Raw genomic sequence first — 16,546 nt, 5'->3', positions numbered from 1 at the left:
GCTGTCAGCATTGCCTTGGAATGTGTATGTAGCTTTATACATAGCTCTCTTCCTCTGTACGGTGTACCTAAGCTATTATCAAGATTTTAATAAGAACTATGTTTATTAAAATCCTACACCTCCTCTCCCTTGGACTTAAGCCCTTCTGTCAGTGCACTCTGAAGGGGTGGCAGGGAAACTAGCTCCGAGGAAAGTTCTGTAATCTTGCCTTTTTGTTTTCAGAGTCTGAATCCCTAGCTGCTGCTAACTGGAGGCAGAGGCAGCTGTTAATGAAGTGCTGTTGCTAACTATAGACTAGTTCCTGCTCTGAACCTAGGGAAGCTGACACATCAGTGCCAGTTCCCAGCTCTGGTTTCTGTTCCTTGGCTAACTGTATCCAACTCAGAAGGTAAATCACTTGCTCCAGCTTTACTAGTTTTCCACAAGTGACAAATTGCATGGACTTGGCACCAAGTGGCTTTTCCCACCTGTTTGGTGTGGGAGTGAGTTTTCTCCCCTGCAAGTTAGTCATTTCATCATTGGGTAGCAGGCAGTGAAAGCTGTGAACTGGCAAACCTGAAGCGATCCCCTTGGACAGCAGCAGTCCTTCAGGGAGGCAGTTTCATCTCTGGATGTTTGGCACAGGTGTACGCAGGCCTGCTGGGGTTTGGAAGCTGACTTCCATGTGTGCATCCAAAGAGAAGTGTGCAGAGAGGAGGGTGTGAACCTTTCCTCAGTAGCTTGTGTGCGGGCAGCAGCAGCACCTGGCACCACCAAGGGCCTCCCTTCCGACCCTGCTTCTCCCAGGGAGCCCTGAATCCAGCACACCTCTTTGTCATTCTCAATGCCACATGAAAGATCGCTCAGTAGCTTACCAGTGACCTCCTTGGAGGAAGCTTATTGCTGGTCTCCTTTAATTCCCTCTTGACAGTGTCTATATCTCTGGATCATGTCTCTGTGCCATTCTGACCTTTTGCTGTGTCTGTTCCTAGCTTCCTTGGCACTTGCGTTTCTCTGGCTTCCCCTCTCTAGGGCAGGACACAGATTAGCCATCTTAGTAGCTTGGGTTCTTGTTCTCCTTTCAAGCTTCATAGGGTTTAACTTTGGTTTTTTCAGTTCAGCTTTTTAGTAACAGCTCAGCCAAAACCTAACAGAGGACTCTGCCAGTCTGGATTGACTGGCTTTCAGTGCTTGTGGCATTTGCTTACCCTGAGGTCAGAATGTCCACACTTGGACTGAAATGTGTTATGTGAATTGGTTGTGCAAAAGCTTCAGCAGCTACCTTGGAGCTCCCAGTGGTGGAAGTTCCACCCGGTCTGTGTGGTGAGGATGTAAACAGGCCTCACAACTGGGCTCTGGCCTCCGCTGCAGCACAGTCCTTGCCTGCTTCCTAGCATCATCAGGAGCACTCACAAACCCTCTCCTGGTTGGAAAACCTCCATGGTTTTCATTTGGAGCTATTTTGAGTGTCTTGCCGTTGTGCAGCTTGGCTGAGCTGAGGAGCACAAAGGGCTTTGAGTTTGTAGCACACATTTTAAGGACTTTCTGTGGACATTATTCTGTATGAAGCAAAGCTAACAGAAGTTTGTTGGAGGTTTGGGGGGAGGTGCAAGAACAAACAGCCACCTGCTGTTTTGCTGAGCCTTGTGGTACATTTCCCTTGCAGTATTTTCCCCTTTGTTAATCTTTTGGCACCATCTAAGCAAGATGTTGACTTGGAAGAAGGCACAGGTGTGACTTACAGAAGTTAGCCCCAGCCACTGCCAACTCCTTTCTGTTGCTGATGGTAGTAATCTGTGGAAGTCCTTCAAACTTCTGTCAAACACCCAACAGAAGCATTCCTTATTTGGGGAATTTTGAAACAGCACCTAGGATACTCAGGCTAGGGGGCTAGGGCAGCTGCTAGGCAGGTCAGTGCTCTTGAGTATGGTTACTAACGTTGCTTTGGGCCCAGAAGTTCCTTATACCACCGGCACGCTGCCATCCACGCACCCCAGCAGGACCTGTCGGTGTTAAGGGGGCAGTTGGGTTTGCTCTGTCTCAGTGTTCCTCTAATGGCTCACTCAGGACATCAAAACAGATCCCTGGCATCCAGGGAGTGGAGCTGTTGCTGGTTGTGATTATGAAGCAGCTTGTGTGGGTATCTCTGACTAATAAAACTTGGAGGTTGTGCTAACAGGTAACAGTGTGTAAAGCCCTCTTCTCTCCTGGGTGCTTCTGGTACGCTGGTTAGTAACTTGCTGTTCAGGCAGCTGTTGCTGCACCTCGGGAAACTGTGTAAGAAAACCCAAGCTGGTTTCATGCTTAGGAGCAGCAGAGTCACTGTGCTACTGACCTGCCCTCACCCCCTGCCCTGGTGAAGCTTCGGCTGCAGGAGGCAAGTGTGGTCCACATGAGCTCAGCTGGCCAGTTCCCCCTTCCCATGCTTGGCAAAACGAGGAGAGGGAAGAGCTGTCGTTCTGTGGCAGAGCACTAGCAAAACCAAGGGTTAACTTTGGGAAAGGATTCCAGAATGCCTCCAAGCCAACAGCTCTGCACTGTTTATTTATCTGCCCTAGCTGCGAGCTGGTGCGGGAGGTCTGCAGGGTGCTCGGACTGTGGAGCACCAGGCAGCGTTCACAGGGGCGGTGCACGCTGTCTATGGATGTGTCTTCACTGAGGAGCACTGCACCTCGAGGTCTGCCTCCTGCAGGGACCACCTTGGCCTCTAGGCATTTCTCTTGGCCTCTGAAGAGTGGTTGAGTCCTCATTGTGTGCTGCCTGAGTGCCTGTCTTGGTGCTCATAAACTCTTAGCTCTTGCCCACTGGTGTTTGTATCTCTGATTTCAGACCTTCATGGAAATGAGGGACTTAGCTTTTTCTTTTGGACAGCTTGATTGCTTTGGTAAACGACCCACCCTGTATGCAGGAAAAGGCCTTAGGGCTTGGCAGCTTCTGGATGATCCCTGATGATCCCTGAACTCAGTTCCCCGCTCTGCATCAAATCTGTCTGCTGCTTAGAACTGACAGAAACAAATGTCGCTGCTCCACCTCGTGGTGTTGGCACTCAGCGGCCCCTGCAAGCACCTCCGCGTGCTGCACTTCTCTCGGTGTGTGACGCAGTTACTGCAGGCTCCTCTGACGACCGCAGACGCCTTTTACATGACTTTTTCTCTTACAGAGGTTGCTCTTCCTTCCACAGCTTTAGGGTACCCCCAGTACTCAGTGCTTCAGCTACCCCTCCTGCCTTCACCTTCCTATGCATTCGTCAGTCAGGTTGTGCAACACCGCAGTTCCCTCCCTCCACTGCTTCATCTTCCACTACCCTCCTTTACTGCCTTGCCTATCTTTTTCTCCTGCTTTGGGGTTATTTGGCTTTTTGTTGTCGTGTTTGGCGTTTTTCTTCTGAGGCACAGAGACCAGGGCGAGCAGGCACAAGCCTGCGTGCGGCCGCTGCCCTCCGCCGCCGGCTCTAGGCGGGGTCCTTTCCCTGCTCTCAGGAACGCAGAGGTGCGGGACCGGGACCGGGACCGGGACCGGGACCGGGACCGGGACCTGCTCCGCCGCCGCATCGCTCGGTGTGGGGCCGGGCCCGGCCCCAGGCGGTGCCCAGCGGCTGCCGGGGGGCTCTGCCCACGCGCCGCGCCCCGCCCCGCCCCGCCCCGCGGAGGAGGGGGGGGAAGGGGGGGAGGAGGGGCGGGGCGCTGCGGGGGCCGTGCCCCCTTCAACCGCCGCCGCCCCCTTGCGGCCCAGCCGCCGGCCATGGGCGAGCGCCGGGGGCGCGGGGCCGTGCAGGAGGCGCCCGGGCTGGGGCCGGTGCGGGTAAGGCTGGGGCCGGCGCGGCGGGGCCCTGCGGGTGCCTCGGGGTTGGAGTCGCCGCCGGCGGGTCGGGTCGGGTCGGGGCGGCGTGCCCGGGGAGCCGCCCGCTGTGGGGCAGGCGCCGTGCGTGTTCGGGCGGCCCCGCCTGCCGCCGCCGGCTCCCCGGCCTTGCGGGCGCCTGTCCTGCCGGGGCCCTGCCCGAGCCGCAGCCCGGCGCCGCGCTCTGCGCCAGCGCCGAGGTGCCGGCGGCTGCTGCTGCCGCCCCGCCGGGCCAGGCCTCCCCTGGGGAGCGCGGGGCAGGCACGGGGGGGCCCTGGGGGGCTGCCGGCACGGGTCCGTGGCGGTGCACCGGCTGTCTCTCGCGTCTTTGTCGGCTCGGGCTCGGGGGGGTGGCAGCCTCCGGGCGCCGGGGCCGCGGGGAGCAGCGGCGGCGTCCGCGGGATGAGGAAACGCAGCCAGGAGGATCCGGGCCTGGGCAGTGCGGGTGCTGCCGAGCCGCGGGGGTCCGGCTTTGCAGAGCCGTGCCAGCCTGCATCTGGGAAGGCAGAGCTTGTCCCCTCTGCCCCCAGCTGCCATGCAGGCATGCGGGTGTTGTGGGGTGGTCCTGGCTTCCCGGCCCCGGGGCATCGGGACAGCCTGCCCCCAGGAGCTGTCAGAGCTGGCCGAGGTGTGCGAGGGTGAAGGATCTTTGCAGCAGAGAGACCCAGGTGGTCTTCCCAAGCCTTTGCATCTCAGCAATACCAAAGCTTCCAGCAGCTGTGGTGGGCAGTGTTCACTCCAGCCTTAAAGAAGCCCTTGATGTGTATCAGCAGCAACACGCCATGCCCACAGCCGGGTGGTGCCTGCTCAGGCCTGCCAGAGGCAGCCAGCGGTCCTGTGCAGCTCCTGGGGGGCGCAGAACCAGCAGACACTGTTCTCCTCTGCCTGTTCTCTCAGGAGTGCCAAGGACCTTTCCCAGTCTCAGTACCACTAGGCAGTCTGTTGTGCCGGGAGTGTATTATCCTCACCAGAGCTTCCCTCTCAGCAGCTGCAGGGTAACTGGGAGATGATGTACTGGCTTGTGTCCAGCTGAGGGTTGATGATTAAGTGAATGATGTTTCTGCCTTACAAAGAGGGGCTTGGGAGTGCTGGGGCTGTTTGCATAGAGAAGAGAAGGTTCTGAGGGATCTCATCAGTGTCTGTAAACACCTGATGAAGGGAATAAAGGCAGGGAACCAGGCTCCTCTCAGTGGTTCCTCATGGGGCCTCAGAACTGACACAGAAAAAGGCACCTTGCTGGCTCAGTTTTTGACCCTTCTGGAGCAGTTGCTGTCCTGACAGCTCTTCACAGCAGATGTTATTAGTAGGTGCTTGGTGACGTGTCTGACATGGACCCCAAGAGCAGGTGTCCCCAGATGGCAGTGAAGTGAATGCCCTGCTCATGGCCTGGGCTCTGTCCTGCTCTTTATCATCCATCCCCTCCTTGGCCAGGCTGGTAGGTCTGTGAGGAACAGCTGTGAATGGGTGCTCTGCAGCAGCCCAGGCAGAGAGGGCCCGGGGTGGGGAGTGGGTGACCCCAGACAGGAATTCTCTTGCTGCTGCTCTTGATGTCAGAAATGGCTGCAGGACTGCAGGCAGGAGCCTCCCTGCAGAGTCTGGCTGTGGCACAGGGCTGTTCCCCTACCAGATGGGATGAGCTGCTGTGTGTTTTTAGAGCAGTCCATCCTGGCCCGGGTGGCTCAATGCAAAGGGAAGGGCTGGGAGGTGCCCTGGGCAGTGAGCCTGGCGGAGCTGTGCTGGGTGCGCTCTGGGGGGGATGCCCTGTGCCCTGACCTTGTGCTTTTCTCCCCACCTGCAGGAGCGCAGCAGCTGCTGTCACCTCCGGGGCAGATCTCCTCCTCGGGCTGCAGAAAGGCTTTCTCTTTGGCACGCAGGCCCTGGGTGCTCCCTGGCGCCAGCAGCTGGCAGGGGCCGGTCGGTGTGAGCGGAGCCGGGCGGGCAGGCAGCGCTGTGGGGGCCCAGATGGAGGGCGAGGGGGCAGGCACCCCAGGCACGGGCAGCGAGTCCACCCGAGGAAGGCAGGTGAGCATCTGCATGACACTGGTGGCTGCTGACCCGCGCCTGTGGCACAGGGGAAGGAGGAGGAGTAAGTAACAGCAGCCTTGACCAGCGGTGTGCTTTGTCCTCAGAGCCCCTCTGCGAGCGCTGCTGCGAACGGGCTGGGCCTCGCCGAGGAGCCGCTGCTCAGGAAGAACCCTCGCCGCTTCGTCATCTTCCCCATCCAGTACCCAGACATATGGAAGATGTATAAACAGGCTCAGGCCTCCTTTTGGACAGCAGAAGAAGTGAGCCCTGGGGCCAGAGGGTTGGCATGAAGCACTCAGTGGAGTGTCCTGGTGCTTCTTTCCGAGCTCTGCTGCCGGTGCCTGTGTTGCAAGGGTTGGGGTTAACCGTGTCAAACATTGGGTACCTGCACCAGAGCAGGGCTCCCTTGAAGCACAGTGGAAGGAAAGCTGCTTCCATGCAGGGTGATTCAGCATAGCTGGTTTAGGTGCTTGGTTTTGGATCAGGTGGAGCTCCAGCATTATTTCCTGTGCATGCTGTTGTTGAGTGTTAGGCACTGATGGTCTGGAAGGGTGGTGATAATCAGGCACACTTGCTACAGATGCTTCTAATTGACTCCTGATTGCCCGGGTTAAGTGTCTGCCCCCTGTTATAAAACAAGCTGATGATTAACCAGACCTGAGCAGTACTCAGCTCCCTGCACTTGCAGCAGTGGAGGTTTCTAAGCGTTGCACTGCTCTGGAGACACTGCCTGCCAGCTGGGCCGGTTGTTCCAACCTGAAGCTTGGGCAGCTTTTGCTTCTTTGTGAGCAGTGATCTGTCCTGGAGGTTTTGAAGGCCAGGCTGGATGTGGCTCTGGGCAACCTGATCCAGTGTGAGGTGCCCCTGCCCATGGAAGGGGGGTTGGAAGTGGATGATCTTTAAGGTCCCTTCCAGTCCTGACAATTCTATGGTTCTGTAATTGCAGAGGAAAGCACTGGCAAGCTCTAAGCAGGACAGAGAGCATCCTGAGATGGCAAGGAGCAGCTCTCCCCAGCAGTGCTATTGCCTGCCTGGGAGGCTTGCTGCCCTCTTGCAGAAGAGGTGGGTTTAAGGCATTAAAGAAGAGGCATTAGAAGTCCTGCTGGGACTATTATTAGTTCCTTGCACTTCCCTGCCATCTGTCAGTGCATCTCCAAAGGAGCTGGGAAAGTTAACTGTCACTGTTTAGTGTGGGGATGTCTGTATATACACAGGTGTGTGTGTGTACCTGGTTCATACACACCTGGACCTCTGTATGTTTCACATGTGGCTGTACTCAACTGCTGCTGTGGGCCTGGAATCCCTCTCTCCAAACAAACAAGGAAGGGAGGGAAGTCTGTGGTTTTCTGCCGTGGGCAGAGCTGGTTCCGTTAGAGCAGAACAGTTGCAGAGTGTTCCCACCACACCATTCTGTGGCAGGATGGAGGCTGAGCACCTGCCACAGGCAGAACTTCTCTTGCTCCATCTTTTGGCACACCTGGGTACAGGTCCCTTGGAGTATCAGCAGTAGGACTGAAGGGTTTCAGAGTGAGTGGTGCATGGTCATACCAGTGACAGGAAGAGAGGAATGCATTTTAGATCTGAGCCTGGGGTTTGTTTCACGTTGCATCAGCGTGAACTGTGAAGCAAAGAGTGTTGTGGGTGCAGAGGGAGGCAGCCCTGCTGCAGTGTGCTCATTGTCTTACAGTCAGGTGTAATGAAATGCTCTGCATGTGAAGATGTGAGAGCAAGCACCAGAACTCTGTCTGAGTCCCCTCTGCTCTTACAGAGTGACAAACTCAACAGGAGAATAACATTTCTCTCTTTCCCTTTTCCTTAGGTTGATTTGTCAAAGGACCTTCCTCACTGGGACAAGCTGAAAGCAGAAGAGAAGTACTTTATCTCTCATATTCTGGCATTTTTTGCAGCCAGTGATGGAATTGTGAATGAAAACCTGGTGAGAAAGCTTTACATAGAGCCTGAAGACTCACAAGCTTCATCTGCTTTGCCTTTTGGCTTTCTCACTTAAGTTTGTTAAATGCTTGCTTGCTTCTTCCCATTATCTCACCTTAGCCACAGGCAGTAAGTTGGTTTTGCTGAGACCAGTGTTGGACTTAGGTAGGGTCAGCTGTGGTTATGAGACTCCAAATTGCATCCCTCTTGGATGCAGTTTTAAAGCTCAGCCTTCTGCTTGGCTGTGCTGACCTGCATTTCTCAAGGGATTAATAGAACCCCAGGCATGCTTGTGTTGGGTGAGGAGCAGGGGGAGATGGTGCTGTGCCATGCTCTCTCTTCTCCATTTCAGTCAATCCCATTTCACTCCCACTGAATGGCATCCTAGGGGCTGTCAGGTTGTAAGTGGGTGCTGCTGAAGATGTGAGGAATCGTTCTGCTGAATCAGTTCTGGGCTGCAGAGTGCCTTAGCACAGGTTGGCAGGGGTGCCTTGCTGCAGATGCCCAGGCTGGATCTGGAGTGTCTTTCACGTGAGGAGTATGTCACAGTGCACATGCAGGTACTGCACAGCCACCACGTGGCTCATGCTGTTGGTTTCTGTCAGTGATGAGCAGAATGTCTGAGTCTTTGTTCAGTGTTCCCTGTTGCAGTGCTTTGCAGTTCTGCTCCTGTGCACAGCTGCTCCCCTGCTTCACTGCAGCTCTCTGTCCAATGTGCATGTCAGGTGTGCTCCTGGCCAGCTGGCTTTCTCTTCTGTGCACCACACCTATCCTGTTGACATACCTGTGAATTAAGTAGGCCTGAACTGCTCCCATCCCTTCTCTGTGATAGAGATCATCTGCCTCTCACTAAGCTTGGAGTAGTGTCGTGCAGGGCTGGTCTTGCTGTGCTCACTGCCCTGCGCTCTGGCTCTGGCAGGTGGCCCGTTTCAGCCAGGAGGTGCAGATCCCAGAGGCAAGATGTTTCTATGGCTTTCAGATCCTCATGGAGAACGTGCACTCAGAGATGTACAGCCTGCTCATAGACACCTACATCAGAGAGCCTGAGAAAAGGTAAGCCTCTGGCTGGGCTACAGACCCTGCCTCAGTGGCACCATTGCTGAGCAGCAGCTGCTTTCTGCTTGATACTAACTTACTGAGGGAGTTGGGGATGGTTCCTTCAAGCTTCCAGGGCTTGCATTCTTGACCCCAAAACAGAGAGAAGTGTTTCTGACCAGCAGCCAGACTCATGTGGGAGTGTCAGGAGCTTAGGTAATATTTGTGTAAGTCTTTGATTGCAGGACTATGTGAGATGGTGCCAAAGGTTAGACAAGCTCCATGTGGTGCTTGCTCTCCCATCAGCAAAGGCTCTGCCTGGGGCAGCTGAGTACTGGTGACCCAGCTGGTGTTTCTTACACAGGTGAATCAGTGCACTGCATCCTTTCAGCTCTTGTGGCCTCAGTGCTTTTTCATGCAACTTGACCTGCTTGAAGTATTGGGCCCTTAGGAGAGCCTCAGCCCCTGGTCTGGAGAACTTCCTAGTTCCCACAGAAACTCCAGCAGGGCGATGGTCAGGCAGAGCTTGCTTTCCCACAGTGACATCATGTGTGGTGACAGCAGGAGGACAGCAAGGTTTCTTTTCAGGTGTTCAGCATGGGATCAGAGCCAGTGCTTCTGGGAATTGTCCATTTCCCTTGTGGAGCTGGGCAAGGTGAGGTTTAGCTGGGTGGGGGGCAAGTGGCTGCCATCTGCCTCGAAGCCTGAGAGGCAGTGTGGTGCAGCAGGTGGGCACTCCTGGATGGGACATGGAGTTCACTTCCCATCAGCTCACCTCCTCTGACACACTTCTGCACATCTGCCTCCTTGTGCCCCTGTTATCTGAGATCATCACCCTGCTGGAGTGGGGATGGTCTCTTACTTGGGTTAGATCAGAGCCTGGGTTCCTGCCTGGTGGAGCCAGCAGGGACAGCCAAGGCAGGTTTATCATCTATCACTGACTTTTATGCTTTCTCTTTGTTTTCTCCTGCAGGGATTTCTTATTTAATGCAATTGAAACAATGCCTTGTGTCAAGAAGAAAGCAGAATGGGCTCTGAAGTGGATTGAAGACAGAGAATCCACTTTTGGTGTGTGGCTTCTTAAACTCTTGTTTCTGTTGCACTTGTCACAGACATCCTGTGGGAGTGAGCTGTGCCCCTGGAATGTGAAATCCCATGTGCTGCAGGGGCTTAGGGGTCTCTAGTGTAACTAAAGAGCTGGAAGTAACTCCTGATGAGCACATGTGCTTTTATCTGCAGCTAAAGCAGTGCAGGAATGGCAGTGCCCACTAGAATCATCTTCTGAAAGCCTCTTGTGAGCTCCCCTGTCTTCCTGTTGAACAATCTTAGTTTCTGCAGGGTTTTTCTGCTTGTAGACCTTCTTTTGTAGGGGTTCTGATGATTTCTTCCAGCTGGCTCCTACTTTGTACTCCAGTCTTCAGAACTGGGCAGCTGAAGTGTTGCAGGAGGAGGTTTATTCTGTGTTCTTGTTCATAAAGACAGATTGTTGTGTGATGCTAGCCCCTGGTTTTGTAACAGCATGACTGAGCCTGGGCAAAAAGAAGAGTGAGGACTCAGTCCTCTGTCTGTGGTGGTTCTGGTGTGCTGTTGGGACCAGTTTTCTAGTTTCTGTATCTCATTTCAGAGCTGGGACACTGGCTCAGCTTCCATCAGCATGGTGCAGGGCAGCCTTTCCACTCTTCTCTGCTCAGCTTATGATGTTGACTCTGAAGGATGTGCTGCAGCTGAAGTGAATAGTGAGCAGAGTTTGGTGAGCCTTCTGAACTGAACATCCTCTATACTTAGAGCAAGTGGAAGGGAGAGATTCAGGCAGTCAAAGAAAATAGATCTGAATGTCATTCTTTTGCAGCCTCTGTTGCTCACAGCTCTTGTTTGAGTGAGGTTCTTTTTGTAGCTGTAGATTCTCTTGCCCTGGAGCATCCTTCTGCTTTCCCAGTCTGGCTTTGCTTGCTGCATGTGGAGTCCCTTTTTCCATCTCCTTCATTTGGCTCCCAGCAGTGCTGGGGCATACCAGGAGTCAGAAGGTTCTCTAACTTAAGAAGCAATCAATCCCCCCCCACTCTCTGCCTCCAAACTCCATGCATCCTGTCTAAGTTTTTGTAAAGTACATTTCTACCCTTCTGGTTTTTCATCTCAGTCAGGAAACTTCCCAAGTTTCAAACGTTTGGGGAGACCCATGGCTGGCAGTTCTGGGTTGTGAGAAATGGTAATGGAAGTGGCTGGTGGGCTGGTTTGCTCAGTATCTCCTTCCAGCTTGGGGACTTGGCCTGCAACCAGTTCTCCACAGCCTTGGCTGATTCCCTGTGCTGAGGGTTCAGTTGCTGTAGCTGTGCTGTGGATTCTCAGCATGGTGCTGCTGGTGGGCAGGTTTGATTCAGCATAACTCAGCTGTATGGTAGCTGGGCAGGTGGATATGGTGGTAAAAAACATTTCCACACTCAGTTCTGTGCCTTCCTCCACTCCTCTCTAGAAATAACTTAGGAGGTTTTCAGTGTTGCCAGACAAATTCTTTCCTTGGTAACTTCTGTGCTGCTTCTTTAAGTCCATATTGCTCTTTGTGCCCTTTTCCTAGCTAGAATTTCTCCAGATGAGCCAGCAGATGGCATTTGCATCTCCTAGAGCAAGTGGCACACCTGAATCTTTGGGGGTTGGTTTATTTTGGAAACAAAATTCTTTGCAGTTCTCACTGGGAAGAGGTGCCAGCAGCTTAATGTAAAAGCTCTTCCTGTTAGAGCATAGCCAAGGACCCTGTGAAGCTGTTGAAAATGGAGCCTGTGGCAAGGCCTGTGTTCATTCAGCAGCCAGGTGGCCTTGCAGCCTGAAGCACTAGAGAACAAGGAGAGCTGGCAGCACCAGTGCTGTGCTGTCCTTGGATGAGAAGTGGGATAACATCAACAGTTCTGTGGCTCTGGGTGGATTATGCTCTGTGTCAATCCACTCTTGTAAGAATATGGCTTTGGGTAGATCCTCACCAAGCAGAAACTGAGGTGCAAGGGGCTTTGTTTAATGCATGGATCAGTTCTTCTCTCAGTGTTGTCTGTTAGTTAGCCATTTTCCTGCCTTTTAAGAGAGAGGGATAATAGTAATGTCTTGGTCACTTTGGACAGTGATGTTCTCTCTTTTCTGATCTGTGGCAGTTTCAGTGGGTGCTGCTCTTCAGCTGTGCTGGGCCTGCCTGTGGTTAAGTGCTGCCACGTGTGTAGAGCCCAGATGCTTTGGGATCTGCTGAAAGATGTGGTCAGACACAGCACCTGGTGCTGCAGAGAGGACTGCTCCTCTCCAGCACCTGTCTGTCTGAAGCAGATGGTGCCTCTTGCTGAGGAGCAACACACTGTGCTGTGTCTAACTGAAGATGTGTTCTGTTAAACAGGTGAGAGAGTGGTTGCCTTTGCTGCAGTTGAAGGCATCTTCTTCTCAGGCTCCTTTGCTGCTATCTTTTGGCTGAAGAAGAGAGGCCTGATGCCTGGACTGACCTTCTCCAATGAACTTATTAGCAGGGATGAGGTAATGGCTGGGTCAGAAAGCAAGTTTCCAGGAGAAGAGCAGAATTACAGGTGCCCAACTCTGGTAGCAGGGAGGTTTGGAGGGAAGGTGAGAACAGAAGGGCCTCTAACAGTATGCAAAATGGGAAAGACACTTGAGGCAAGAGCAAGCAAAACCAGAGAGCTCCTCACCTGCACCTTCCTTGTGTCTTGGGTTTCTGGGAGTAGTCATGAACTGAGGGAGGAGGCTCTTGTTTGTCAGAAGGGTCACTCAGAGGTGAACAAGATGCAGGTTCCCCTGCACTTCTGCAGGGCTGAGCACCAAAAGCCTGAACTTCTCCTGAGCTCTGCTGGTGGAATGCCCACTGCAGGGCCGTTCCAAAGGGTAAGGCTTGGTGCAGGCAGCACCTGCAGCAAACCCAGGAAATGCTGCTACAAAACCAGTGGCAAGCAGTTTTCTCTTGCACCTGAACAAATAAATGGTGAGTGCTCAGTATGTTTTCTGAGCTGCAGGCTCTGTTCCTGGAGCTGGTGCATCTCTGATCCCTGAAGGTGCAAAGCTGCTGGGAGCACCATCTGTAAAATCTCACTGGTTCAGATGAGAAGCCAGGGGGACATCCTGCATCCTGCTGCCCTGGGCAAGAGCACAGGAAGGCCTGCAGCAGGCAGCTGATGCTGTTCCTAGAGGGATTGTATTTCCCAGATTATGTTGTTCCAAGGCTGGTTTGTGACCTGAATCACAAAGGGTTTTGTAGCCTTTCCAAAAAGAATGTTCACTTCTTGGTTTTGTTCTGACCCTTGTTAACTACAGCACTGAGTTGTCTTGGAGCCCATAGTCTGTCAGGTCCTTCTGGTTGGTTTTCACTCTGGAGCTATCCAGCTTATAGGCTGTAATCACCACCCTGCTGTCGAGAGGAGAGCTCCATAGTCCAGCAGCAGCAGCTATGGCTGAAGCTGTAGCCAGGCAAACTCAAATAGAAAGTGAGGCATCTCCTGGAGCAGCTCTCTGGTAGCCTTCTCAGACTGTGAGGGGTTGCTTGTCTCCTGATGTTGTCTTACCCTGACTGGAGGCTTGTCTGGAAGTCTTTGGAAAGAACACAGGTTACTGGTCTCTGTGAAGGGTAGCTGGGTGAAACCTGAAGGTGAGTTGAGTTGGGGCATGGCAGGCTGGAGTGTTACAAAGCTATGAACACTGTGGCAGGAAATTCCTTGCTGAACTGCACATGTTACATGGAGAGGTGGCCCCAGTCTGAATCTTCCTTTATGAAAGTGCTGTGAGGAGAAACAAGGGAAGAAATGCTGCTAAAAGAACTTAACCCCCAGTATTCCTGTAGAGGTAGCCAGAAGCAGGGAGCAGCTAAACAGTTTGTTAACTGGCAGGGAGGTTTTCAGATCTTGGTGTAGTTCTTCCTGCAAAAGCATCTCTGGTGGGAGGCAGGGACCCAGCAGGGCTCTGTGTGGGATCCCTCACAGCAGAGCAGCTCTCAGAAATACCTACCTGAGCAGTATGTCTTCTTAGTGTTACTTGGGCATGGGTGGCACACGTTGGGTTTCAGGTGTCACTGACTGGGCTGTAAATGAAGAGTGCCCACTCCACCTGGGAGCCTTGTCAAAGGACTGGGGGGCCAGAAAGCTTCAGTCTGAACATGGCTACCTCAAAGTAAGGGCAAACTACATAGAGGTGGGGAAAAATGGCTTTTTTATCTTCCTTGTTCTGTGTTGTTTCAGGGTCTACACTGTGATTTTGCTTGTCTGATGTTCCATTATCTGGTAAACAGACCATCCGAAGAGCGAGTCCGTGAGATCATCGTTAACGCCGTCGAGATCGAGCAGGTGAGGCTGGCTGGGGCAGCTCTGCAAAACCCAGCACACTGACTGTGGGCACTTCATGTTGGATGCTTGGCTCAGGCCTGGATCCCTGATCTGTCCCTCTTCCTTAATGGTGGCAATAAGAGTCAGAGACTTTCTGATCCAGTGGTCAGGCAGCTGGGAGAAGCTGAAGCTCGCAGCTGGTTTCCTCCCTAACAGCAGAAAGGAAGAAAGGCTGACTCAGTACAGCTGCAAGGGACCTGCAACAGTCAGCTAGGCCACTTTACCTCTGTCCTTTCAAGCTCTTTGTCTCTCTCTGCTGTATGCACATCCCTGCTTGTCCTCAGAGGAGACAGAGTCTGTTCAAGCCCGTGTGGTGTGCTGGGCTCAGACTTTTGAGGTTGCTGTTGGGTTCTTTCCCATGAAGTGCTCCCCATCTGTAACTGCAGGTTTCTGCACTCTGAGTGCTTGGCAGGACTGTAGCTTACTCTTTCTGTTCTGTTGTCACCTGACTACTGTGATGATGATGAATGCCCTAGCTTTGCCTCACAGCACTGACAGGTATTTCACTGGTGCCTAAACATGAACATGGCTGGGATCCACACTATCCTCTGATCTGGGGACTTCTGGATCTTTTCCTGCTCCCATCAGTGTGATTTGTACATTTTAGTGACCTTAGAGCTCAAGCTTACACCAAAGCTTAGGGTGTCATGAGGAGCTGGCTGAAGGCAGATGAGAGGGGCAGTAATAGAAATGTTTTGGGTGTCTTCTTCAGAAAATCATGCTAGGAATAAAGGAAGGTGCAAACAACTCCTGACAACAAAAGACACTTGCTGAGTTTAGTGATGCCAGTTATTCAAACAACTGCCTGCCAAGCCTGGAATATCACCAGTGGTGTCACTGTGAAACACAGCTGTCTCCTCTCCTTTTCCCTTCTTAATTTCTCTGCATGCTATCTGTGTTTTGACTTCCAGGAGTTCCTGACTGAGGCATTACCTGTGGGTCTGATTGGAATCAATTGCACTTTGATGAAACAATACATTGAATTTGTGGCAGACCGCTTGCTGATGGAGCTTGGCTTCTCCAAGGTAAGAGATGCACTTGCCCCAGAGCCCTGCCAGGATGGCCCAGGAAAGCTGGCAGCACAAAGCACTTCTCTGAATGTGCCTGGGAGCAGCTTGTGTTTAGTGCCTGCACCTCCTGTGAGTGGCAGCTGAGACCACAGCATTACTGTACAGGCTGCACTCTTTAAAAGAGCAAGAACAGTGCAGGCCATTGTTTCCCTTCAGCTGCTCTGCAGGTTTGTCACGGGGAACTTCTGCTGTGCTCAAATGCTGTAGTCCTTGAAGGGTAATAAGCAGCTTACAATCATAGCATCAACCAGGTTGGAAAAGACCTCAGAGATCATCAAGTCCAACCTATTACCTAATACCTGACTAACTGCATAATACCTTGCATGGGTGAAGATTGCATGTGGTGTTTAGTGACATGGTCTGGTCAGTGTGGTGGTGTTAGGTCATAGGCTGGACTTGATGATCTCAGAAGTCTGTTGCAGCCTCAATGATTCTGTGATACTGTGAACTTTGCCATGGGCCAAGCTGCTGGGGAGTGACAGCACTCAATGTGTCCATGGATCCTACAGCATATTACCGCAAGGGATGCTCTAGTTTGGGAGGGTTTAACTGCTTGGTTTGTTGGGGTCTCTTGAAGCATGGTGACTGTCAGAGCCAGCAGTGCAATAGTGTGTCCTTTCCCCAGGTCTTCTGTGCAGAAAATCCTTTTGATTTCATGGAGAACATCTCTTTGGAAGGCAAAACCAACTTCTTTGAGAAGCGGGTTTCGGAGTACCAGCGCTTTGCTGTCATGGCAGAAACCATGGACAATGTCTTCACCCTGGATGCAGATTTTTGACCACTGGGCAGATGAACAGACTGTTTCCCACTTTCCCATCTTGCTTTCTACTCTGAAGTAGTCTTCAGCTCCTCTGCTGGAACTAGAGCCTACAGGGTTTGTTGTTTGGGTGTTGGTTTTTTTTCCTGAGAAGTAAAGATCCTTCTTTTTGTGTCATTTAACAAGGAAAAGGAGAAGGAGCCTTTAAAGATAAAAGTAACAACTGTAAGACTGTTGCAGAGGATGGCCTTTTTGAGATCCCCTGTCTTTAACCAGGACCTGGATACTGCTGCTTTTTTAAGCCTTTTTAAGAGAGCAAACTGTGTGTTTACCTCGTGTGAGGGTGTTTTAACCTGCAGACCAGACAAGGCCTCCCTCTCTCTGTATATGTTGCTATAAATTACTCTCATGGTTTCTGTTTTCATGGGTAGAGATTGGGTCTTGAGTAAAAGCTCTTCCCATTTGTCCTGCTGCAGACTGAATGTGGGAAGACATTAATCAAGTATGAACTATAAAAATCTTATTAAATCCCAGGATACAGTTTTGATCTCCTCATT

The 16,546-nt window shown here is 52.6% G+C and overlaps 1 protein-coding gene across 2 annotated transcripts; it reads left to right on the top strand.

Annotated features, from left to right (window-relative positions):
• The first annotated feature begins 3,713 nt into the window (after positions 1-3,713).
• On the top strand, positions 3,714-16,522 carry RRM2B (ribonucleotide reductase regulatory TP53 inducible subunit M2B). 2 transcript variants are annotated; one of them, XM_068161174.1, is made up of 9 exons: positions 3,714-3,780; positions 5,946-6,101; positions 7,661-7,777; positions 8,693-8,826; positions 9,782-9,876; positions 12,179-12,312; positions 14,019-14,123; positions 15,074-15,187; positions 15,858-16,522. In XM_068161174.1, the coding sequence occupies exons 1-9, from the start codon at positions 3,721-3,723 to the stop codon at positions 16,008-16,010; spliced, it is 1,068 nt and encodes a 355-aa protein (XP_068017275.1). In that variant the 5' UTR covers positions 3,714-3,720; the 3' UTR covers positions 16,011-16,522. The 2 variants fall into 2 exon arrangements, with proteins under 2 accessions (XP_068017275.1, XP_068017274.1); XM_068161173.1 differs by lacking the exon at positions 3,714-3,780 and adding an exon at positions 5,693-5,838.
• The last annotated feature ends 24 nt before the right edge of the window (positions 16,523-16,546 follow it).

The sequence above is a fragment of the Melanerpes formicivorus genome, unplaced genomic scaffold (genome assembly GCF_026170545.1).
Source record: "Melanerpes formicivorus ecotype bairdi unplaced genomic scaffold, bMelFor1.0.p_v2 SCAF_56, whole genome shotgun sequence".
Taxonomy (NCBI): domain Eukaryota; kingdom Metazoa; phylum Chordata; class Aves; order Piciformes; family Picidae; genus Melanerpes; species Melanerpes formicivorus.
Note: the sequence above shows the minus strand (reverse complement) of the source record. Positions and strands in the feature narration are given on the sequence as shown.

What these genes read in the sequence shown, in the direction of transcription:
- RRM2B (XM_068161174.1), top strand. Translation starts at nt 3,721, where the DNA reads ATGGGCGAGCGCCGGGGGCGCGGGGCCGTGCAGGAGGCGCCCGGGCTG. An exon ending in GAATTGTGAATGAAAACCTG is followed by an intron (nt 7,778 to 8,692) that starts GTGAGAAAGCTT and finishes TGGCTCTGGCAG; the next exon opens with GTGGCCCGTTTCAGCCAGGA. An exon ending in TGGAGCTTGGCTTCTCCAAG is followed by an intron (nt 15,188 to 15,857) that starts GTAAGAGATGCA and finishes TCCTTTCCCCAG; the next exon opens with GTCTTCTGTGCAGAAAATCC.